The 27,064-nt window shown below is 41.7% G+C and overlaps 1 protein-coding gene across 4 annotated transcripts in view; it reads left to right on the plus strand.

Moving 5' to 3' along the window:
• Window positions 1-18,738, plus strand: part of MAP4K4 (mitogen-activated protein kinase kinase kinase kinase 4) — a 255,310-nt gene extending 236,572 nt beyond the window's left edge. For all 4 annotated transcript variants that reach the window (XM_073550642.1, XM_073550644.1, XM_073550643.1 and 1 more), the window contains 6 exons: window positions 837-971; window positions 12,160-12,260; window positions 13,068-13,217; window positions 14,491-14,650; window positions 14,808-14,947; window positions 16,016-18,738. In XM_073550642.1, the coding sequence (XP_073406743.1) occupies window positions 837-971; window positions 12,160-12,260; window positions 13,068-13,217; window positions 14,491-14,650; window positions 14,808-14,947; window positions 16,016-16,099 (770 nt within the window). In that variant the 3' untranslated portion in view covers window positions 16,100-18,738. The remainder of the gene's footprint in view (window positions 1-836; window positions 972-12,159; window positions 12,261-13,067; window positions 13,218-14,490; window positions 14,651-14,807; window positions 14,948-16,015) is intronic.
• The last annotated feature ends 8,326 nt before the right edge of the window (window positions 18,739-27,064 follow it).

Here is a 27,064-nt window from a genome sequence, read left to right on the forward strand (position 1 = left end):
CCCCGGGTCGCAGGTTGTGCATCCCTGCCCTAAAGGTCTTATTTGATGCCTCTAGGTTTGTTTGCAGTATTGTTATGTTGTGCTTTTTTTTTTTTTATAAGTGCAGCATGGAGTTTAAGTCCAATGTTAGACGATTATTTATTTTAGTAAGGAATATTTAGCTTTGACACCTGAAGAAGCACTGATCTAAGGGACCCCACATTGTGCCAAATAGAAGAAAAGCAATACATGTTGTTATGTTCCAAAGATAACTTTTTTATTGGGGGGGGGGGAGACGCTGACCTTTTTTAAAAAAGAAAAATGGCTATACTCACCCTCTGCAGGTTCCACTGACTTCATTTCTATTACCTCATATCCAGAGCGTACGTGATGCTGCAGTCACCGGGCTCAGCGCTGATGTCAAGGTATTCAGCACAAGCCCACTGAGCCGAGAGATTGGCTACAGCAAACTTATAATATATAAGTATCCCCCCCCCCCCTTCAGCCTGTCATCAAAGACCAAGGGTGGGGGCAGAGAGGCAGTGCTGGATTGGAGAATAAATGATAGTTATTTGTTAGGGGTTTTTTCACAATTGTAAGTCTGTGGACTGGAAAAAAAAAGATAAATTATATGAAAATCCTTTTCAATATAAGACATGCAAGAACCGTCTGAGCTGTGTTTAAAGAAAAATGTATTATATATAGCTGTGGCATTGACGGCTGAGTAAAGAAAAAGCATTGTTTGTAGTGTGATTCAAAACGTCATGACAAATTATTCTTCTGAAAAACAATTGTCAAGTCATCCTTAATGCCTAGATTTATTTTACATTAAGTGTTGTGCACTTTATTTTTAACAGGAAAGAAGAACAAGTTGCGAGTGTATTACTTATCTTGGTTGAGAAACAAAATTCTCCACAATGACCCAGAGGTTGAGAAGAAACAAGGCTGGACAACTGTTGGTGATTTGGAGGGTTGTGTGCACTATAAAGTTGGTAGGTATACAAATGGAGTCCTTTTATATAGTACTCGAACATTCAGAAGTGATTCAATTATAATGTTCATATTCTGCAAAAGCTTTTTACAATGGCTCTCTATACCCTAGTAGATTAAAGGGAACCTGTCATGTTGATAATGCTTTCTGATCTGCAGGCAAGATCTTATAGAGCAGAAGTAGCTGGTCAAATTGATATACATTTTTGTGAGGAAAGCTCCAGTACAACTCACATTTTATCCTTTGGAATCCCTGGTGTTTTTATTCATGAGTCCAGTGGGCGGTCCTATTCGATGATTGACTGTCCCCTATATGACTGAACACAGAGATAGCTGTCAATCACTGAATAGGACTGCCCATTGGACTAGTATACCGTATAAACACCTAGGATTTCTATGAATACATTGCATGTTATACTGAATCCTTTCCAACAAACCTATAGATCATTCTGCTCAGATTCTCCTTCCTTATACTGTGTCCCCGCTTAATTATAAAGTGCTTTGAAATATGTTGGTTCTATATAAAATAAAATTATTCTTATTGTTTGTTATTCTCCTGCGATGTCCACAGTTAGGAGTCCATGTAGAAAGTGACAGGTTCCCTTTAAGTATGAGTCTCTTCCCTGTCAGACCAGTGGTAAAGATATCCGTTCATATGTTTTAAAGTTAAATGTAAATTTAGCTCAATTATGCTTTGCATATTTTAGCAATATATTTCAATAGTTTTATCTTGTTTTTGTTTTTTTTTCCTTTTAATATTGAAAAGTTTAAATGCTATGGACATCTTTGCACTGAATTATTTGTTTTTAATTGTCCATTTACGTAAAGGGAACCTGTCAGCAGGATTGTACACAATAACCTACAGACAGTGTCAGGTTGTTGCCATAAGGGTATGTGCACACGTTGTGGATTTGCCGCTGCAGATCTGCAAGTGATTTACTGTACAATGTTATTCTATGGGGAAAAAAAACCGCTGTGCACATGCTGCGGAAAAATCCGCATGCCAAATCCGCAGGAAAACCGCATAAACAAATGCACGGATTTTGACCTGCGGATTCTGCCAAAATATGCAGATTCCACGCAGAAATTTCCGCACAGCAGTCCTCAACGTGTGCACATACCCTTATACTGATTACAATGATACCTTGGTTGATGGTGGTGCTCTGCTTATTCATCTGTATGGGCGTCTTCTGACAAGTCACTGATTCCTCAGTGACCTTCCCCCTATTTTACATGCTGAATATAATGTGTTAGGCAGTGCCTGCGCTGCAGTATGATCGCATCTGTAATATACATTAAATTGTTTTATTTAGTCATATACATTTATCCTGAAAAAAAATCTTTCTCATAATGGCATCGGCCACGCCTGCGCAGTAGCCATTTTTAGAAAAAAAAAATATTTTTGCAATACATATTATATTCAGTATGTAAAATAGGGGGCAGGTCACTGAGGAATCAGTGACCTGTCAGAAGCCATACTAATGAATAAGCAAAGCACCACCATCGACCAAGGTATCCTTTTAGTCAGTATAACGGCGCCAATCTGACACTGTCTGTAGGTTACTCGGCACAATCCTGCTGACCGGCTCCCTTTAATGCAGAGATAAGCAACTTTCCAATTGGTCTTCTATTATTAATAGAGCTACTGCTTCTAAAATAGATCAGACTGGACACTGCTTCTGTCTAAATGTCTGCGGTTCCCTCCTTCTGACCAGGAAAAGGGGTGGTAGTCTATACATGGCTGGTGAGAAAGGGAGGAAAGTGTTAACTGGAAAGCAGACTGGACAAGCTATACAAAAGGGTAGATGAGAAGACAACACCCTGTAGATTTTGCTGGGGCAGGGAGGGGGAACATTGCCCACTCCTCCACATTGAGTGCAGGAATGATACTGTGCTAACACATGAGAGCACAGGGGTCTATATTTAAATGAATGGTGACTGCAGCCTGAAAATTGAAGTCCCTCTCTAGCTGATTTCTTTTTCACCATTTGTTAGCCGTCTGTAACATATGTTAAATAAAATACTACCGTATATACTCGAGTATAAGTCGATCCGAGTATAAGTCGACCCCCTTAAATTTGCCTCAAAAACCTGGGAAAACGTATTGACTCGAGTATAAGTCTAGGGTGGGAATTGCCGAAGATACTGGTAAATTTAATGCTGCACAACATACAGTATGCCCCCAAAATGCAGCACAGTGAATGCTGGCTCAAATAATGCTGCACAACATACAGTATGCCCCCAAAATGCTGCACAGTGAATGCTGGCCCAAATAACGCTGCACAACATATGCCCCCATAAATGCTGCACAGTGAATGGTGGCCCAAATATCGTAATGCTGCCCCCAAAGTGATAGGATTACCAGTAATCCTATCATGTTGCTGCCGCTGCCCCTGCTGGAATTAAAAAAAACAAAAAACAAAAACACTATATACTCGCCTACGTTGATGACAGCTGCTCCTGAGCGTCGCCGGCTCTTCAGTGACTCAGGCAGAGGGCGCGTGCTTTCCACGTCATTGCGCCCCCTGCACGTCACTGCCGGAGGACGGGAGAGAGCGGCGCGCAGAGATTTTGAACGCCGCCGCGGCCCTATCATCACCCGCCGCCAGTACGCTGCAGGGGACAGCAGACGAACACCGGGGACCGCGGAGACGACTGGGACAGCAGAAACGACGGGGACCAGGTAAGTTGGCACCGTGACCCGAATATAAGTCGAGGGGGATCTTTTTCAGCCCCAAAAGGGGGCTGAAAAACTCGACTTATACTCGAGTATATACGGTATTCGTTCCTCATCTTCTGCCATTTCTAGCACTGCTCTGGTCCTCTCTTGCATCATAATTGTTACCAGCTGGCACCACACAGCTGTACCAGAAGACACTTTCTCATTGTTAGTCTATGAGACTCAGAGTAAGGCTCTCATAGCTTTGACATTAAGTCTGTGTGCCCACGTAAGCAATTTTTAAGCATTTTTGAAGCGTTTGTCCCGGTCAAAATGCTTCAAAAATGCATAAAAGAAGCATCCCAGTCATTTTAAATGAATTTTGCACTTTTTGTGCACATTGATGCGTTTTTTTCTGCTCAAAAAACGCTTAGCAGTCAAAAACGCAGCATGCTCATTAATTCTGCGGAAAAGTCCGCGTTTTTGCTATTTTCTATGAGTCAGAAAACGCGCGGAAAAAAACCCCGCATCAAACGCGTGGTTTTTAAGCCAAAAATACGTGGTGTTAAAACGTGCGTTTTCTGGGAAGGTGTCTGGTTCTGAAGCAGAAATTGTATGCATACGTGGGCACATAGCCTAAGAAAGGAAATAAACAGTATGATGTGTATGGCAACAAGAAAGTGCTGTGGTTACATGATGCAGGAGGTGGGACGTGACTGGAATGGCACAAGATTACATGTTGTAAGTCTTATTTTTTTTTTTTTTTTTTTCATGTATACCCTGAACATACTTCACTGATGGCTAACAAATGCTGAAATAAAAATGCTGGAGTGAGATTGTAAAGGGATTCTCCAAGAATTAATTGTGACATGGGTATTATATTTGAAGAGAAACCGCACCTGAAACCTGTTTCAGCTGACAGAGAAATTGTTTAGTAAGTGCACATACTGGTGAGCTGTTTCAGACGGACTATGGCAGGAAAATGAATAAATCTTCAAAGCTGAGCACAAAGGATTTTTTTTCTCCAGCCTCAGTCCTCTATGCACAGTTGGCTGAGGAGAAGATTAATTCCTTCTCCTGTCACAGCCTTTCTCCTTCAGCTCACTGGTATGTGTGTTTGATACAGCTCTTCTATCAGTTGAGCCACAGATTTTGGGAACTGTGTTGCACTAGTTTCCTCTGTATATCGGATGAGACTCAACCATTTAAGTCTTCGGGTATGCTAAAAACAATCGGATCTCATATGGAGCCACAGTATAGCAACAGAAGGATTGTATATGAACTTTACACGGATGACAAGTAAGAAAAAAAGTGTCCTAGTTTTCTGCTTCAAACACTGATTTATTTCCTAAACTGAGGGTCACTACAAAAACTGTGTACAATGTGGTATGTGTTTTCCTTTGCCTGTGGGTCCGTATGATGGAGCCAGCCAGCCAGACTCGGGCCAATGTCTGCCATATAACACCTAAGTATCTACACCTGACAATGGCCACAAATGCTATCTGTTCCTAAAACATGCATTTCTAATTATTGTCTGGTATTGTCTAAATAGGCCAGTGAAAACCCAACTAACAAGGAAAACTTGTTCCTTATCAGGCCTACAAATAATTATCAGCACATTGTCTTGTGTAAACAGGACATATTCACATACCTGGGAAAATGGTGGCCTGCAGGCCTCATCCAGCCCTTTGTCCTGGTCATCAGGCTTCTGATTTTTGATTGTAGTCCTGATAGCTCAGTCATATCACTGGTCATGGAAGTGTGTTCTCCTGAAGGAAGTGAGGAGGAGCTGCTGAGATCATTGTTAGCAGAGCATCTCAAGCTTCAGTGGGAGCATTCATGAGGAATGCAGTGAGCAAAAGATGGGACGACCTTACCCTTCTGCTGCACGTAACTGCCAAGTAAAGGGGGCCTGGAGAGTGCATCACATAAGACCTGGGAGGCGGCATGGCATCTCCCTGGAACTTCTGTCAGCTCAGGATGATGGGAGGTAAAACATGTGGGCTCAGTTTTCATTAGGAACACTTTGCCCAACAGTGAAGTGCCTGTCTCCTCCAACCTTCATTGCTGAAGTGTGTTCCACAGTTGCTATCCTACTACCCCACCGGTACTCTCATGCCTCCTCACCCATGTGCAAGTGAGTTAACCCTTTCTCTCTCACCCATGACAGCACCACGGAGAGAGGGGATCCACCCTTCAGGGACAGGAACCTACAAATAAAAAGGGCGGTACCTCTCCTCCGCCTTCAGTTGGGTTCCTGTCCCTGACGGGGGGACCCACAGTACGGCGTACCTGTGTATCAAAGGAAGAGTCCGGGGCCGTCCTGTCCTGTATTCGGCAGCGGGGAGGCCCCTGTCGTGGCAGGAACGGTGCCCGAAGCCGCCACCGCTGGGGCCGATGCGGGCTGCCGGGTGAGCGGGGGGAGACGCCAGAGTCGCCGCTCCGGAAAGGAGATTGGGGCTCGTGGGGACCCGGTGGAAGCGCGGGCAGCGCCATGGTACAGAGAGTACCAAGATGGCCACTGTCCCGGAAGTAGAGGAGTGGCTTCTGGGTCCCTGAATCAGGTGCATGTGCAGGAGCGCGCTCCCCGACCAGCGCGATGCAGGATGGGAGCGGTGACATCACGCGGGCGGCAACTTTAAAAATGGTGGGTACAGAAACTCCTGGCTGGAAGCGATCCTAATAATGGAGGATAGCGACCAGGAACAGCATGCCAGGCAGCAGCTCAAGCAGCAGCACCACCAACACCACCACCGACAAAAGGAACGAAACAGAGAGGGCTGTTCCAGCAGTCACTCCACGCGGCGCAGTACGTCAGCGGCAAGGAGCAAATCGCCACCAGGAGATCAGCCTATACAGGACATGACTCCATCTCCCGAACCGGTACCTGCAGCCGCGCACCTTTTGGGGGGTATGTGATCTTCGTGAATGTTCACCCTTGTAATACAATTCCTCTCCCTTATTAGGGAAAGAAGAAAGCAAAAAAGAACAGGGAATGCCCCACTTGCACTGGACCCCTACCTGTATCATGGGAGAAAAAACTGTGAGTCTTGCACGAAAGAAATTTTGTCAGGAGACTCCGGATTTCGCATCCGACCTAAGGGCCGCAATTAAATCAGAGGTTCAGAGTGCCCTCGTATCCCTTAAGCATAGGGATAAAACGAGGAAGAAAGACACGATAGAAACCTCCCAGTCAGACTCTTCCACGTCGGGAGAAATCACGTCTAAAACCTCGGAATCCGGCTCCTCATCCTCAGACAAGGAAACAGGAGGGCGTCACTGTTTTCCCCTAGAAGAGGTAGACAGACTAGTAAAAGCTGTAATGTCTACCATGGGGGTATTGGACCCTAGGCCGGATAAAACAGTCCAGGACATAATGTTCGGCGGACTAGGCCAGAAAAAACGGAGAGTATTTCCGCTTAACGAAATTGTCAAGGGCCTAATCAAAACAGACAGGAAAAATACTACAGTCCCTTCCCTTAAAAGAAAATATCCCTTTGAGGAGGAGGCATCTACGTCTTGGGCTAAAGCCCCAAAACTCGAAGTAGCAGTCGCTAAGGCCTCAAAGAAATTCGCCCTTCCCTTTGAGGACATGGGCACCCTCAGGGACCCCCTAGATAAAAAGGCGGATACCTTTCTGAAGGGGGCATGGGAGTCGGCAGGTGGTAACCTCAGGCCAGCAATAGCGGCGACATGTACCTCAAGAGCCCTAATGGTATGGGTGGACCAACTTGAGAAACAGCTGAGGGAAGATCTTAGATTCTATCCCAGTAATAAGGGGAGCGGCTGCATTCCTAGCGGACTCATCGGCCGATTCAGTCAGGCTATTGTCCAAAACAGCAGCACTTTCAAACGCGGCCCGAAGGACACTATGGCTTAAAAGTTGGCCAGGGGACCTACAGACCAAAATGAAATTATGTTCAATCCCCTGTGAAGGGAAATTCCTTTTTGGGGAGACGTTAGATAACATCCTCCAGAAAGCAGGAGACAAGAAGAAAGGATTCCCAAATTTAGGGCCAGCAGTATTTAAGAGGCCCTTTCGAAACAGGAGGTTTTTTCAGAGGAGACCACCGAGGGAACAAAAGTGGGATGACAAAAGAAGAGAGAGAGGGTTCTTCTTTAATAACTCTCCCCGAGACACAAAGCCCTCCAAGTGACAGTACGCCCATGGTGGTGGGAAGGTTAACCCTTTTTCTTCCAGCCTGGAGGAGAATTTCAAACAACCCATGGATAGTAAACCTAATCCAGGAGGGCCTAAGAATAGACTTTCTCTCTCTTCCACCTCAAAAGTATGTAACAACGCCGCTGAGATCCAGTACACGAGAACAGGAAGTGCTAGAAAGCGAGGTCCTAGGCCTAGTAAAAAAAGAGTCCTCCAGGAGGTTCCCCTACAAGATATGGGCAGAGGGTTCTACTCCCCTCTTTTTTTTCTAGTAACCAAACCGGACGGCACCTTTCGAACGATTATAAATCTGAAAAAGCTAAACGAATACGTCAGGAATCAGAGCTTCAAAATGGAGTCGATCAGGTCCACCACCAAAGTCCTGTTCCCAAACTGCTACATGACGGTGTTAGATCTCAGCGATGCCTATTATCACGTCCCTATCCACAAAGACTCCAGAAAATATCTCAGGTTAGCCGTCTCAATAAAGGGCAAGGTGAAAGAATTCCAGTACAGAGCCCTGTCATTCGGAATATCGATAGCCCCGCGGTTATTCACCAAAATAATAGCAGAAATGATGGCTCATGTAAGGGAACAAGACATAATAATAATCCCGTATCTAGACGATTTCCTAATAGCAGGCAGCTCGGCTCAAAAATGCAGAGAACAGAGGGACAGAGTGATGGACACTCTACAAGGCCTAGGCTGGCTTCTAAATCTAAAAAAATCAAGATTGGAGCCCAGCAGGGTACAAGAATTCTTGGGCCTAAAGCCCCCGTTACACACTGCGATATCGCTAGCAATATCGTTGTAAAGTCACCGATTTTGTGACGTTGCAGCGATGTTGCTAGCGATATCGCTGCATGTGATACTTACCTCCGACCGGCTCCCCCGCTGCTTATCGCTGATCGCACGAGAAGCTCCTGGACCATTCCTCGTCGGTCACTTCCTGCTGTGACGACAAGCGACGCGTGGAGCCGGGCGGGAGGACGCAGGATCGCCGCGTCTGACAGGTAAGTAGCGATCCCCGTCCCCAGCGATGTCGCTGGTGAGATCTGCCTGTGTGGCAGCTCACTAGCGACCACCTAGCGATGCACCAGCGATCCTGACCGCATCATATCGCTGGTCGGGATCGCTGGTGCATCGCTAGGTGTAACGGTACCCTAACACTAGACTCAAACATTCAGGAGTGTCGCCTCCCAGACCACAAAAAGGAGAAAATCGCTCAAATTACAGCGAGAGCAATCAAAAATCCCTCTATGACACTAAGGAAGGCTATGTCACTGCTAGGTTCCCTATCCGCCTGCCTGCCAGCAGTTCAATGGGCTCAGTTACGAGAGATCTCCAGTGGGATGTATTAGCCAACCAGGCAGCAATAGGGGGACACCTAGAGGGTCGTATTACCCTAAATTCAAGAACTATTCATTCCCTAGCTTGGTGGGGAAACCAGGAAAATCTGTCCAAATGGATCCTCTGGGTAACAAAGATAACACACATAGTGACAACGGATGCCAGTCCCACTGGATGGGGGAGCACACATGAACAACGAGGTGACTCAGAACGTATGGGGAGATCAAGAACTAAAAGCCTCCTCAAATCAAAAAGAGCTTCTAGCAGTAGGCTATGCACAGACACACTTCCTACCCCTGCTCCAGAATCACCATGTCCGCATTCTTTCGGACAATCGAGTCACAGTGGCCTATATAAATCATCAGGGGGGAACCAGGTCTCAATCCCTAATGGACACATCCGCCAAAATCCTCAAACTGGCAGAGGCAAACCTGCTATCTCTGACAGCCCTACACATCCGGGGTACAGAGAATCAAAGGGCAGACTTTCTGAGCCGCACCCAATTACGACAGGGGGAATGGTTACTAAAGTGGTCCATTTTTTGGCAGATTGTAAAAATGTGGGGGACCCCAGACATAGATCTGTTTGCCGATTTCAAAAACAAAAAAGTAGACACCTTCTGCTCCCTAGATCCCAGGGGGAATCCTCTAACTCTGGACGCGTTTATGCTCCCATGGACACAGAGTCTAACATATGCCTTTCCCCCAATCATGCTCATTCCAGCGGTCCTAAGGAAAGTCAGGGAGGACGGGGCAAGAATGATACTGATAGCCCCTTTCTGGCCCAAAAGAACCTGGTTTTCCTGGCTAAGAATGCTCTCAGTAACCGACCCATGGATCCTACCGGATCTCCCGGACCTGCTATCGCAGGGCCCAGTGTTATATCCTCAGGCACCGAACCTCCATTTAACAGCATGGAATTTGAGAGGGCACTGATGAGGGACAGGGGATTTTCAGAGAACCTGATAACTACACTACAAAAAAGTAGGAAACCGGTTACGATGAGAGCTTACGGCAGAACATGGAAAAAATTTCTAGCCACTTCTAGGGCAAAGGTTCAGGACGGGTTTCAGATTGATAAGATCCTAGAATTTCTACAAAAGGACCTAGAACAGGCTCTGGCGGTCAACACATTAAAAGTACAAATGGCGGCGTTAGGCGCCCTCTATAACCATGATGTGGCAGGTGACCCCTGGGTTAGCATGGTTTATTAAGGCCGCAACCAGATCTAGGCCAATAGCTAGTCAAAGGTTACCGTCATGGGACCTGAATCTTGTACTTTCAACACTGACAGGCCCTCCGTTCGAACCAATTTACTCGGCACCCCTAAAAATCCTATCACTTAAAACGGTGCTTCTGGTGGCACTAGCATCAGCTCGAAGAGTGAGCGATATTCAAGCCTTATCAGCAGGGCCACCTTTTACAAAAATTCTAGAGGATAGAGTCATCCTAAAACCTGACCCGGCCTATCTACTTAAAGTATCATCACATTTCCACAGGTCCCAAGAGGTAGTCCTTCCTTCCTTCTGCCCAAATCAAAAAATAAGGGAGGGAAGAAAAATTCCACACTTTAGATGTTAAAAGGTGCCTAGTACAGTACTTAGAGGCCACCAAAAAATGTAGGAAGGAAGGCTCTTTGTATGTTTCCAGGGTCCTCGGAAGGGGCTCAAGGCGTCTAATAGTACCCTGGCAAGGTGGATAAGGGATGCGATTGACCTGGCATATTCATCCAGTGGAAATACCATCCTGAAGGGCTGAGAGCCCATTCCACAAGGGCGATGGCGACCTCATGGGCTGAAAGATCTGAGTTATTGATAGAACAAATCTGTAAGGCGGCCACCTGGTCATCACCTTCGACCTTTTTCAGGCACTATAGATTAGATCTAGCCTCTACGTCTGACCTGACCTTCGGGAGAAGGGTCCTTCAGGCGGTAGTCCCTCCCTAAGCTACCAATCTCTGTAATTCTCTCCGTGGTGCTGTCATGGGTGAGAGAGAATAGCTTAGTTACTCAACGATAACGGTGTTTCTCGGAACCCATGACAGCACCCGCTTATTTCCCTCCCCTTCACGAGTATGGTGAGCACATTTTACTGTTAGTAGAGTGTTTCCGTTTAGGCACGGTGCTTTTGATAAATAAGCAGTATTATAATATTGTGTATATATTTCTGTTGTCTAACTAACCTGGAGACCCTCTGATGCTCTGTAACCAACGGAAGGAGGAGGAGATGTACCGCCCTTTTTATCTCTAGGTTCCTGTCCCTGAAGGGCGGATCCCCTCTCTCCGTGGTGCTGTCATGGGTTCCGAGAAACACCGTTATCTGTGAGTAACTAAGCTATTCTCTCCCTTTGCACCGAGCTTGGGTGTTCCTTTTCTGTGTTGTGCGTCCTGTGCAGGAAAGGGAAGGGATAAGCCCCTTGCATATGCCCCCATCAGCGATCACCACCATCCACTACTTGGACTGCAATAAAGATATCTCTCCACTTTGGTCTGAGTGCTTTCAATGAAAAAAAAAAGACTTCATACTGGCCACACTCATTCCAAATGACAGGGTTTTTTTTAAGTCATCTTAATTAGATTTGAAATATGTCCATGAGTTTTCCGGTTTTGCTTTTTAGCTCCATTTACCTGAATAAAAATGAGCTGCAGTGCCAAATGTATTCCAAGGACAGACTGTTTCTGAGACAAGTGCTCTTAAGATTTTGGGCAACTCTAAAGATCCAGCACATTTTTACCTCTATTGAGGAGAGGTCCACAAGGTTAGCTCAAACCTGATTAATTTATTAGAAGTTACGTTATGTTTAGGAAACTTTGTACTTTGGTGGGGGCACTGCTATAGGAAGTGGTTTGAGCAGACATTTGCACATATGTAGTATAAGTGCGCTTGCTGTACTAATGCTTCAGAACTGGCCAACCCACGTGTAATATATTGAGTACATTCTTTCAGTAGAAGAATGTTCTCATTCTTACAGCGGCTATATGTTTTCTAGTTTAATATTTCCTGTTTTTCTTTTACTTTAGTAAAATATGAACGCATCAAGTTTTTGGTAATTGCTTTAAAGAGTTCAGTGGAAGTCTATGCTTGGGCGCCAAAGCCATATCATAAGTTCATGGCCTTTAAGGTTTGTATTCCCTGATTTTCTCTAATTTTATAGTGTGCTCCTTTCCAATATTTTTCTGACCTATTTAAGTTTTATTCATTTTTTTTTTTTTTTTATTAAATACGCTGAACCTTTTCTGAAGTCAAATCACAGACCATGCAATCCCTCACCTTTTCTGCCCCTGTTGAAAATAAAAAACAAAATTTCCTGCTCCTGCATCTCTACGTCCTTCCCTATATGCTAGAATACATAAAATATTTAACAAACCCTGAAGGGGAAAAGGGGTTGGGTATATTGCCTTACACCCTCCAAGAGGATCATCAACCTCTTCTATTAATTTAACACCTATCCCTGACCAACCGCAACAACAACCCAGATGGGAACTAATTACCTCTCTGTAAACCATTCCAGATGTATCTATCCATAACTCCCACAATTCCAAAACGCCACCACATTTAGCATACATTCCCTTCTACAAAATTAATAGGCAGTTTATTAATAAATTTGTGTACAGTTGGACCCATTTCATTTGTCAGTTTCCAGTTCCTGCATATACTACAGAATATACTCCAGTGACATGAGGGAAACATTTTCAGAATAGTCATTAGTTATGTCTGTGACTCCCTTCCAAAACCTTTATGTGTGGACAGGTTTACATCATGTGAAGCAGATCCTGACTTGCATCACATAAGGGAGTCACCCATCAGATCTATATCTCAAAGGAATTTAGGTGTTCTATATGCCTGAGACGTTAAGTTTTTTACTGTATGAAAACAAAAACACTTTGCGTTGATGTTCTACTTTGTGATTATCATTCTTTACTTGCAGTCATTTGGAGACTTGGTACATAGGCCATTGTTAGTTGACCTGACGGTTGAAGAAGGACAGCGGCTAAAAGTGATTTATGGATCCTGTGCTGGCTTTCATGCAGTTGATGTGGACTCAGGAGCTGTCTATGACATTTATCTACCAACACATGTGGGTATTGTGACTAGTAGGAAAGCATTCTGGGCTGGGGCAGATTAGAGTCCTACAAACTTTATCATGCATCTGCAAAATAGTTAAGCGTTTTGGAGTTAAAGAATGTCAAAAATTATAATTATGGAGGAATTTGTGGTTTCTGTAAATATGCAGTGTGTGTGTTTGTGTGTGTGTGTATGTGTGTGTGTGTGTGTGTGTGTATGTATATATATATATATATATATATATATATATATATATACACACACACAATATGGAAAAAAAATAGGCAGCACTCAAATTAAATGTGAAAAAAAGTGGATACTTTACTGATCCTCAGATGGCAACGTTTTAACGGTGACCCGTGTTTGTCAAATTTTTTTTGCCTATTTTATTTCCTTTTGTCATTTTGGCTGTTTGGACACTGCTGAATAGGTTTTGCACCTGCTGTATTATTTTGGAAGTGCTGCCCTTTTTTCTTGAGATAGAGATATAGATATATATATATATATATATATATATATATATATATATATATATGTATTTGAGTTGAGGCTGCTTGTCTTAAAGGGGTTGTTTTAAACTACTTTGAAAACTCCTGATTAGATGAAAATAAATACAGCTTCTCATCTCTCAGACCGGTGGCATTCCAACGATGTTGGTGCTGCGCCTGCCGGAACTTGCATAACATTGTGAGCACTGCAGACAGTCAGCGGCCGCTAATTAACTGCTTCTTTCACACTTCCCTTGGCTGAAACTTGAACATCCGGGGGTGGTGCGAGCGTCTGCAGATGCAGCGTGTTGATATTGCTGGAACGACGTTGGCTTGTAAGGAAATTATAAGTAGTTTCTATTTTCACTGAGACCCTGATTATTTTAAATAGGGGTGTTGTTCAAGTTGTGAAAAACGTCAATAATAAGGGGCATGTATTTTGGAGTACGTGTAATATCTTATGGCATGAACAGAAGCAAATACGGTATATTGCCAATCCGCTATCCAGGCTAGTATTATATGTAGCGAACCATTACAATATTGCAAAAAATGTATGTCGTGAGAAATGCACCTGTATAGTTGGATCCTGTTAGCTTTTTATTTTTAAATAATGAAAGTCAAAGACATGTATAGGCATCCTATTTTTATAGTCCATAACATCGAATGTGTCTGTGTGCTGGTCATGGAAAATTTAAACCGTGCATGGATAAAACACTGATGAATTGGGCCTTTCTGTGTTCTGAGATAACTAGAAATGAAACGCATTAGTAACGACTCCTTACTGTACTCCTATTACAGATCCAGAGCAGTATCCAGCCGCATGCGATTATTATTCTCCCAAATACTGATGGCATGGAGTTGTTGGTTTGTTATGAAGATGAAGGAGTATATGTTAATACTTACGGCAGAATCACCAAAGATGTGGTTCTACAATGGGGAGAAATGCCGACATCTGTTGGTATGTTTTACATTGCAGTAGACTTGAATATGTCTTCATTTGTTTTTCTTTTATTTATCTAAAACTATCTGATCGTTTTCATTATTAATAAAAAAAAAATGCTGGTAAGTGATAGTAACTTGTTGCTGCCTTCTAAATTCATGTTATGTTTTTTCAGCATACATCCGATCTAACCAGATAATGGGATGGGGCGAAAAAGCCATTGAAATTCGATCTGTTGAGACTGGACACCTAGATGGAGTTTTTATGCACAAGAGGGCACAAAGACTAAAGTTTTTGTGTGAACGAAATGATAAGGTAAAACATTACTAGACTGTGTTGTCAATTTTTGTCAAATATTTTCAGAGCTAAAAAATATTTTGTTTAACTCTTTGACCACTAAGGACAACCTCTTCAATTTTTTTTTTTTTTTCCATGTTCACATTTTAACCCCTTTCCGATGTGGGCTCTGGCGGTGAACCCACATTTTTCCCTGCACATGTCAGCTGTTTTGAACAGCTGACATGTGCCCAAAACAGACACTACTATTAACCTGTTAAATGCTGCTGTCAGGCACGCTAACAGTGGCATTTAACATGCGCTTCTGGCAATCATGCTGTAAATCCGCCCACTGCTGACCCCCGTCACGTGATTGTGGGTCACCGATGGGTTGGCTTGGCAACCAGATCCACTGCAGTGCCCCGATTGAATAAGGTGTAGGTGTAGATGAGAAAAAACTTTGTCCAGCTCCACGATGTAGTGAAAAATATTCTTTATTCACTCCAATAGAAATGAGGTTTAAAAGCCAGCATGAGTTACAAGGCATGCGATCGATCGTAGGTGTAGATCCCTGGGTGAGTGGGGGGGCTCGATTCATGACCTATGGTACTACTGGAGAATGCCAAGCACTATCCGTGAACAATGTTCAGTGAATATGCTTGACCGCCACTCCATTCAGATGGGGATTGCTAAGCCATGATCTGGTGGGGGTCCCAGCAGTGGATCCCCCAGCTATCTGCAAGCCATCACCTATCCTATAGATCGGTGATAACTTAATAACTTTGGTACAACTTCTTTTACTACTTTTGCATTATAGTGATGACTTAATATGTCCGGTAGTCCACCCACTAAAAATTAAATTAGCATCCAGTCAGGACCTGCTTTTCCAGACATGTATAATGGTTCTGATCTGTTAAACTTTTTTTTTTTTTTTTTTTTTTTTTAAATCTTTCCCTTGTAGTTGTAAGGAAATTTAAAATGACCACTAGGAGGCAGTATTGATCAGCTGTTAAATTTTTTTCTTACCCAAATTTTTGTCACTGCAAATGGAATTCTAATAACTGTGTAATCAATATTGCTGATCCATATTCTCTTCTCTGTGCACAGGTTTTCTTTGCTTCAGTGAGGTCTGGTGGAAGCAGTCAAGTATATTTCATGACCCTGGGCAGGAGTTCTCTTTTGAGCTGGTAACAAGTGGAACTGCTGACATCTCCCCTAAAGTCTTCGTAATCTCCGTAACTTGAAATCATTTGAAACTGGAGTACAACCACATTCATTTCGTGGATTTTGTGTTTCTAACATAGGGGAGAAGATTACAGAACCTTCATGCAGCTTGCAAGGCAGCTGGGGCTGTAATGCCTTTGTTGGGTGCTACAAACATCTGAGGGTTCTACTAACAGACACTTCCTCTTACTTTAATTATGATGCAAGTAAGACGTGAAAGAATAAGTCACACTAAAGCACCCCTTCACCAAGAAAGAAAAAATGGAATTTAATAGTCCATGAGAACTTATCAAGCCTTTCTGATGATGCACAGCTAGGCTTACTAATAATTCACTTATTTAATTTAGTGTTTTTTTTTCTGTTTTGTTTTCTGATGTTGATTATGACAAAGGAAAGTTCATATAATAAACTGTATTTATAAAATGTGAAAGGCAGCCGCTAACGTTTATTTGATTTTTTTTTTTTTAAGTTTTTTATATGCCGTCTTAGGCCAATGTTGTGAATTATTGAATTATGCCTCTATACCTTTTTTTTTTTTGAAGTTCTGCATCCCTGCGCAATGTGTCACAGTATTAGCGCTGCCTCATCCATAGCTTTTTATAAAGTTTCTCCTAGAAATCAAAACTAAGAGTGAACACAGTCATCGTGGCCTAAATCTGTACTGTAGAAAGGGAACAAAACAGGGTTGTGGAGTTGGACATTGCAGGCAAATTCCAATCAACTTATTTTTTTTCTCCTACCTCATTCTGAGTGATGCACAAACCCCTTTTGTGCCATGAGACTTGCGTGATCTTTGCAGGAATCTCGGCCACTCCAGGGCTTGATAAAGAGGCTGACTCATAGTCAATATCTATACCTTGAATGTGTAATTTTAATACCAAATTTATGCCACTGATCGTAGTTCATCCTCATTGGCAGAAATTGGCATTAACAATGGCACAAAACAATGCGGCGGTGATAAAACACTTATAGGGTTCATTGGCTTTCACCTTTTAGTTTTATACCATTTTCATACAAACCAGTAGGGGTTTCTCTTATCAAAAAAGCAGATGTAGCATCAAAGATCATCAAGTTTAGGCTAGTTCTAAAGTGTACGTCACTAGAGGGGTGTGAAGAGGGTTGGCTTATTCCTGAATGGAAGGTGTATATTATTTTTTTTTTTTTTTTAAGAATGCAATGCACTAAAACAATTCTAAGAATGTAGTTATAATAATACTTATTCTTAACAGACAATACTGTACCTGTGTTTAGATGTATGATTCCCAGTTCTGACCTTTTTTTAATTAAGAATATAAAATAGTCTGCTTTATTTTCTGAAAGTTTTGACATTTGTAATAAATGTCTAGACAGGGAATAACCTGCTTAATGACTATCCCATTCTTGACTTGAGGATCCTGGAGTATATGGTTGTGGTTGATGTAGCAATGCACAGTGTCATTCAACTCTTTTTGACGGACTCTTTCTTTCTGGTGTTAAGAACATTGTTGACAGCTGCCTTAAGCTGTTCATTTGTGAACAGTTTCTCTTTTTTTAATCTAGAAATAGACTACTCCTTTGTTTCTGCCATTCTGTCAAAGCATTATTTGTTTTCTTGCTTTCTCCATTTTTACATACAATAATGAAATGGAGCGGACTATGGTAATGTGGATTGTTTGCGGATAGTTAAACAGTTGTCAACAGTTGATGTGGTAAAAATAAAAGCAGCGGAATGAATATTTTACACTATACCTTCAAATGTGCACTTCTCTGCAGTCACCCCCCACATATACACCTTCATTCAAGTTGTGTGAAAGCCTTATTTTCAATGGGCAGAACACGAAGTCTGTTTTTTCTTTCTTCATTTCTCTCCGAAGCACTGAAAAGAATCGTTCATGTGTACATTTTGTTCCATTCTGTATACCTATTAAAGAGCAGAGTTCCTTAGCTTTCTGAATATTGCTTAATGCTGTCTCCAGTTAGTCCAATGTAAGCGATTTTACCAGTGGAACCAATGTTGGGGACAAAGGCTGATCTTAATAATGTTAAACTTGCTGAAAGAGGAGATGTAATGGAAAAGATCAAGTTTTGTAAAATGTCTTTGATGGCAAGCATTGTTGATTTACTTGCTTTTATTGGGAACCATTTCTAGTCGAATAATTCCAGTATTAACATCACAAACCACTATGTATCAGAAAGCGGAATGCATTTGCTCTTTGATTTAGTTACTTCATGAGAAATTCTAGCGTTGAATTGCTGAAACTGTATGACTGCAGTGTTGCTTATTTTTTGTTTTGTGCACATGTGACATTGGAGAAAATGTTTACATTTTTGTTAAACTAATGTGCATCACATATTTATGTTTTTTTAAGTGATTTTTATTTTTTGCATAATTTTAGTAATACACCTTTTGTGACCTATAACCTCATTTTTTTCATTAATAGTGCGAAAAGGCAACAGTGACAAACTGCATAAAATTACTAATTGTATTACTAACTGCAAAGCAGACTTGTGTCAAGTAAACATTTTCGGATATTTTGCAGTGCTATCTAACTTATGTCTACTGTGTTTCATGAAAGTTCCTATTTTCCCAATTTTTTTTCCCTTAAATAAAGTAAAATTGACACCTACATATATATGTGGACTGCATTCATTTTGTAGGTTGCAGTGGTGGAGCAATGCTGTGTTGCATGAAAGTAGTAGCCCTTTGTTTTAATCATTTCATGGATTGACTTGTCCTTTTATTTAGTCTCTATTGAGAATGTTACGTGCAGAACATCGGTGTATAAAATCTCTTTTATACGCATGGAAATGTGACAGTGCCACAACTTTATTGGAATCTAAACTTTTTATTTAGTCAATACAATGGAAATATATCCAAACTGTTACCAGAAGTTAGATTCAACTGACTTTTCCTTATCTCCTAAGAGAAATTATGTATTGCAACACATGCTAGAACAGCCAAAAGCTATGTAATGTATGTATTTCGTACTATTTTAAAATCAACAAATTAAACGACCTCAGTAAATGTATTCTTCAAAAAAGAGCATCTTTTCTTAGAGCTCTGTAATGTCATTCTTTTATTATTTCTATTAGAATAAATTGGCGACTAGATGTTACCAATTGAGTAGGAGTTATCCCTACACAGCTAGACTGTCCAATCAGTGTTGAAAGAGCAGGGACATACTCCTGTTGGCAAGGCAAATGGTAACACCCAGTTGTAAGTTTCTTCACATATCTCAAGGAGGTATAATGGAAAAATGGCCCAGAGGAGTTATAAGAAACGAAGTTCAAAACATTAATGAATTTACTGAAGGGTCCTCTTTGACTTCCAGATTACCCTTCTTTTCTACTTTGTAAATTAAAGTTGTACTTGTCTTTTAGATGAGAACATTTTATACTGCACTTGATACCTGTACTAGTCTTCCACTTTTTGATCCTTCTAATTCACCGAGGTACACAATTTTTCATTTGAGTTAGATCTGACACTTGTTTTAGATTAACTTTTAGCTTCTGAATCCAAAATAGAGCAATATTGAGGTCAATCACAACATTTTAAGCTACAGGATACCATATAAAATGTACATACAATGGAAAATGATGCACAACATAGTCTGAACAATGTTTGTTTAAAGCTATTTCATACAAAGGATATATTGTTACGGTAAGTCACTGTGTGTGCAAATAGTAAAAATGTAAAATTTACACTTACAAGCTTTTTCTTGGAGTGATCAATCTGTGGACAATATTGCCTGATGCGACATCAACAGTGCACCATCATATGTACAGTGCTGTGCAAATTAATTGGGACAAAGCATTTTTCGTAAGTTGGTTACCAGTCAGTGATTCAAACCAGTTTTAACTGCTTTGAACACGCACTCACACCTGTTCAAAAGCAGTTAAAACTGGTTTGAATCACTGGTAGCCAACTTAAAATTTTACTTAAAAAAAAAAAAAAATGCTTTGCCCCAATTAATTTGCACAGCACTGTATATCCCATCTACTCTGATACTGTCCTTCCATGATGTTCAAATCTTGGTGGAGTCGTTCACCTTGCTGATCACTGACTGTACCAGTGTTTTCAAAGCGGTTATCAAGATGGCTATGCAGAAAATGCACCTTTCTTTATCGCTTCATTGGGGGACACAGGTAACCATGGGGTGTATGCTGCTGTCACTAGGGGGCTGACACTATGCAAATAAAGTAAAAACTAGCTCCTCCTCCGTAGCATACACTCACTGACAGGCAGGAAGTACGTCCAATTTAAGCTTGGTGTCTGTAGGAGGCAGACCCTGCGCAGGAGGTCATTTCTCCTGCTACGTTGGCAAATCATCAACTTCGATGCCAAACTTTAGGGTTGGGGAGTGGGCTTCCTCATTCTCACAGTGCAGGGTCGCTGGAATGTTCAGGAGACCCTCCTCCCCATCAATCTCTTGGAGATCAATGCAGTTCTTCTTGCCCTCCTCCGCTGGCAGTCTCCTCGCAGGCAAGCCAGTCCGCAGTTAGTTGGATTTTGTCACAGCTGTGGCTTGCATAAACCACCAAGGCGGGACTCGCACCACACGGGTCTGGGCAGAGGTAGCAATGATCCTGTGTTGGGCGGAAGGCCATGTCCCCGCCATATCAGCCGTCCACATTCCAGTGGTAGACTACTGGGAAGCCGATTTTTTTTATCTTCGAGGGTTTCGCGTCAGGCTAGTAGTCTCTCAACACTACCATCTTTGGCTAAATTTTTCAGAGGTGGGGCATTCCGGATGCCCACCTAATGACTTCTCGAACGAACCAAAAGGTTCCCCGGTACGTTACCAGGTCCCAGGATCCGATGTCTGTCGGTTGTGATGCACTTGTGATTCCGTGGTCCCAGTTTCAGATGCCTCTTCTGTCCCCACCTCTTCCCTTAATCACGAAAAAAATCAGTCAGAAGGGTTTCCAGTAGTCCTGACAACTACCAGCTGTTAAGTCAGATCTGGTACCCGAAACTGGCGTACATGCTCATGGATGCCTCCTGGGGCTTTCCAGACCGTCCGGATATTCTTCTGCAAGGCCCCTCTTCCGCCACAGTTCACAGTTTAAGTTTAACGCCATGGCCTTTGAGGCCTACTTCTGAGAGGAACTGGGTTTTTTCCCATCAAGTCATTCTGACCATGCTTTGGGTGAGGAAACCTGCATCCTCAAGTTTCTACGACCGTTACTGAAGATCTGATTCAGGTGGCGTAAGTACAACTATTTGGTTCCGTTAGCCTTATTGGCTACCAAGAAGAGAAATCGGGAATTCTGAGTTGGCTGCATTATCCTGCCGTCCTCCGTTCCCTTTCATCCCTCATTAGCGCAGACATTGTCCTTTCTTCTCTAGGTCCTTCTTGCCCTTCTCTGGTCCATACTCTGGATAACTCCTGGGGCAGTTTCTCGCTAGGCCTCGGCTTTCGAGGTTGCAGGGCCACGACCTAGTCCTCTTCGCACATTCTTGCAAAGTTTAACGACGTTCATACTCATATCTTGTCCGATGCAGGCCTAGGAAGGAAAGGTGCTCAGGCGGAGGTTACGCACCGGCCGGCCTCAGTCCTTTTTTTCTCTTCATTCTTTCTGTTCCCACCCTTGGGGACTGCTTTAGGATGTCCCATGGTTACCTGTGTCCCCCAATGAAGCGATAAAGAAGGATTTTTGGTACTCACCGTAAAATCTCATTCTTGGAGCCTTCATTGGGGGACACAGCACCCTCCCTATTTGTTTGTACTGGTTTTGGGCATACGTGCCTTGGTTGTTAAGCCGGTACATATGTGGAGTTTGGTTGCTTCTCCTACTGCTTTATCACTTAACGGAGGTACTTCCTGCCTGTCAGTGGGTGTATACTACGGAGGAGGAGCCAGTTTTTACTTTATTTGCATAGTGTCAGCCTTCTAGCGACAGCAGCATACACCCCATGGTTACCTGTGTCCCCCAATGAAAGCTCCACTAAATATTTTACGGTGAGTACCAAAAATCCTTTTATATTCATGTTGCAACCAAACATTTTGTAGCTCTCCAAGAGTTTCTGGACAATTTCAGTGTGATTGATTGTTTGCTCGTGTATTTCCAAGAAAGTCCTTGACAAGGTCTTTGAATGATAACCAAGCATTTTTGGAGTTCCGAAATTGTCCTGATGAATTGTTCATCCTTGATCAGTTGCCAAATCTGTGGAGAATCAAGCACACTGACCTTTCTTTTTCAAATTACTGGCTAGGAAATGACAAAATGAGGTACTTGAGTCTACTTCAGTTGGTAAAGCTTTAATGATTTGCTTCGTAAGACCCAGTTGGATGTGCAGAGGTAGGAATATAATGTCCTTTCTGTAAACAAGTGGCTCATAAGAATGTTTAGATCACAAGGTTTGAGTTCAGACCAATTCATCTCGATCCAATACTGTCCCAGAAGCACAGAAAACAAGGATAATTGGTGTATCCGAGTTGCTGACCAAGAAGTAAGCATACCATTTTATAGTCAACACAGATAATCCAATTGTGTTATTGATATTAGAACAATTCACTGACTATTTATATCTCCATATTCTTCATAAAGAGACACTATTTAGTCAATTGGGATTGCACGAAATACATTTCCATGGAGGAGGAGGGCACACTGCTTTGAGCTATCGATGAACAGTCACCATTAATTTGAATTATAGATTGGAATTCTAAATTAAACCATGTATGTTATGGTAATATACAAAGCCACTCTCACTTCTAAAGTAACATAGTTTTTAAGGTTGAAAGGAGACTAAGTCCATCTAGTTCAACCCATATCCTTACCTAACCTGCCCTAACATTTTGATCCAGAGGAAGGCCAAAAAACCATGTGGCAAACAGTAAGCTCCACATTGGGGACAAAAATTCCTTCCCGACTCCACATATATGGCAATCAGACTAGCTCCCTGGATCAATGCCCTATCAAGGAATCTAGTATATATAACCTGTAATATACTTTTCAAGAAAGGCAGAGCGTTCCAGAGTCTCACTGCTAGAGTTGAGCGATACCGTCCGATACTTCAAAGTATCGGATCGGAATGGATCGGCCAATCTTAAAAAAAAAAGTATCGGTATCGCCGATTCCGATACCGGAAGTCCCATTCAAGTCTATGGGACTTCCGGTATCGGAATAAGAAAAACCCTGTTTTTGCCTTGTACAGCCTCTCTGGGGTCTGTACGGGCCTTTCGGGGGCTGTGCCGGCCTGCCGGTGGTCTGTGCAGGCTCTGGGGGGCTGTACCGGCCTGCCGGGGGGGCTGTGCAGGCTTCGGGGGTCTGTGCAGGCATCGTCCGATGGGACTACAAGTCCCATCGGGCGATGCCTGCTACCATGACAGTGATTGACACATTAGCCAATGATGGGACAGTAGTAGTCCCATCATCCGGCTAATGTGTTGAATGTAAAAAAAAAAAAAAAAATTACATGCTACATACATACTACATATATACATACTACATACATACTACATATATACTACATGCTACATACATACAACATGCATACTACATATATACTACATGCAACATGCATACTACATACATGCTTCATTCATACTACATACTACATACATGCTACATTCATACTACATATATACTACATGCAACATACATACAACATATATACTACATGCATGCAACATGCATACTACATATATACATGTAACATACATACTACATATATACTACATGCATACTACATGCTACATACATGCTACATACATACTACATGCATGCTACATACATACTACATGCATGCTACATACATACTACATGCATGCTACATGCATGCTACATGCATGCTACATGCATGCTACATATATACTACATGCATGCTACATACATACTACATACATGCTACATACATACTACATGCTACATGCATGCTACATGCATGCTACATGCATGCTACATGCATGCTACATACATGCATACTACATGCATGCTACATGCATGCTACATGCATACTACATGCATGCTACATACATACTACATGCATGCTACATACATACTACATGCATGCTACATACATACTACATGCATGCTACATACATACTACATGCATGCTACATACATACTACATGCATGCTACATACATACTACATGCATGCTACATACATACTACATGCATGCTACATACATACTACATGCATGCTACATACATACTACATGCATGCTACATACATACTACATGCATGCTACATACATACTACATGCATGCTACATACATACTACATGCATGCTACATACATACTACATGCATGCTACATACATGCTACATGCATGCTACATGCATGCTACATATATGCTACATGCATGCTACATACATACTACATGCATGCTACATACATACTACATGCATGCTACATACATACTACATGCATGCTACATACATACTACATGCATGCTACATACATACTACATGCATGCTACATACATACTACATGCATGCTACATACATACTACATGCATGCTACATACATACTACATGCTACATGCATGCTACATGCATGCTACATACAATACATTCATACAATACATACATAGACATACAGTACATATAGCATAGAGTAACATACTTACCAATACTTGTCACATTGTTCCCCGAAGCCATTGTCTTTTACGGAATAAATATTAACATAACAAACCACAAAAATACTCACCCATGATCCGAAGCAGTCCACGAGTGTGTCCCACGACGATCTTGGGTAGAGAACTGCAGCATCAGCTGATGCTGCCGTTCTCTACGGGCTGCAGGAATCCAATGACGGAAGGTAGGTATCCTTCTGCACTGTATTCCTCCGCCACTTAAAAAAAAAAAAAAAAGTCCCTAGTCTCACTTTATGCCATTGCTGTGTGGGAATTTCCCACGCAGCAATGGCATAAAGTGAGACTAGGGACTTTTTTTTTAAGTGGCGGAGGAATACAGTGCGGAAGGATACCTACCTTCCGTCATTGGATTCCTGCAGCCCGTAGAGAACGGCAGCATCAGCTGATGCTGCAGTTCTCTACCCAAGATCGTCGTGGGACACACTCTTGGACTGCTTCTGATCATGGGTGAGTATTTTTGTGGTTTGTTATGGTAATATTTATTCCGTAAAAGACAATGGCTTCGGGGAACAATGTGACAAGTATTGGTAAGTATGTTATATGTACTGTATGTCTATGTATGTATTGTATGTAGCATGCATGTAGTATGTAGTATATATGTGGTATGAATGTAGCATGTAGTATGTATGTAGCATGCATGTAGTATGTATGTAGTATATATGTGGTATGTATGTAGCATGTAGTATGTATGTAGTATGTATGTAGCATGTATGTAGTATGTATGTAGCATGTAGTATGTATGTAGCATGTAGTATGTATGTAGCATGTAGTATGTATGTAGCATGTAGTATGTATGTAGCATGTAGTATGTATGTAGCATGTAGTATGTATGTAGCATGTAGTATGTATGCAGCATGTAGTATGTATGTAGCATGTAGTATGTATGTAGTATGTATGTAGCATGTAGTATGTATGTAGTATGTAGCATGTAGTATGTATGTAGTATGTAGCATGTAGTATGTATGTAGTATGTATGTAGTATATATGTAGTATGTATGTAGTATGTATGTAGTATGTATGTGGTATGTATGTAGCATGTAGCATGCATGTAGTATGCATGTAGTATATATGTGGTATGTATGTAGCATGTAGTATGTATGTAGTATATATGTGGTATGTATGTAGCATGTATGTAGCATGCATGTAGTATATATGTGGTATGTATGTAGCATGTATGTAGCATGCATGTAGTATATATGTTATGTATGTAGCATGTATGTAGCATGCATGTAGTATATATGTTATGTATGTAGCATGTATGTAGCATGCATGTAGTATATATGTTATGTATGTAGCATGTATGTAGCATGCATGTAGTATATATGTTATGTATGTAGCATGTATGTAGCATGCATGTAGTATATATGTTATGTATGTAGCATGTATGTAGCATGCATGTAGTATATATGTTATGTATGTAGCATGTATGTAGCATGCATGTTGTATATATGTTATGTATGTAGCATGTATGTAGCATGCATGTAGTATATATGTTATGTATGTAGCATGTATGTAGCATGCATGTAGTATATATGTAGTATGTATGTAGCATGTAGTATGTATGTAGCATGTAGTATGTATGTAGCATGTAATATGTATGTAGTATGTATGTAGCATGTAGTATGTATGTAGCATGCATGTAGTATGTATGTAGCATGTAGTATGTATGTAGCATGCATGTAGTATGTATGTAGTATGTATGTAGCATGCATGTAGTATATATGTAGTATGTATGTAGTATGTATGTAGCATGCATGTAATATGTGTGTAGCATGCATGTAATATGTGTGTAGCATGCATGCAATATGTATGTAGCATGCATGTAATATGTATGTAGCATGCATGTAATATGTATGTAGCATGCATGTAATATGTATGTAGCATGCATGTAGTATGTATGTAGCATGCATGTAGTATGTATGTAGCATGTAGTATGTATGTAGCATGCATGTAGTATATATGTGTTATGTATGTAGCATGTAGTATGTATGTAGTATGTATGTGGTATGTATGTAGGATGTAGCATGCATGTAGTATGTATGTAGTATATATGTGGTATGTATGTAGCATGTAGTATGTATGTAGCATGCAGTATGTATGTAGCATGCAGTATGTATGTAGCATGCAGTATGTATGTAGCATGCATGTAGTATGTAGCATGCATGTAGTATGTATGCAGCATGCATGTAGTATGTATGCAGCATGCATGTAGTATGTATGCAGCATGCATGTAGTATGTATGCAGCATGCATGTAGTATGTATGCAGCATGCATGTAGTATGTATGCAGCATGCATGTTGTATGTATGTAGCATGCATGTAGTATGTATGTAGCATGCATGTAGTATGT

The sequence above is a fragment of the Dendrobates tinctorius genome, unplaced genomic scaffold (genome assembly GCF_039654945.1).
Source record: "Dendrobates tinctorius isolate UK_male_01 unplaced genomic scaffold, ASM3965494v1 ptg000166l, whole genome shotgun sequence".
Lineage (NCBI taxonomy): Eukaryota > Metazoa > Chordata > Amphibia > Anura > Dendrobatidae > Dendrobates > Dendrobates tinctorius.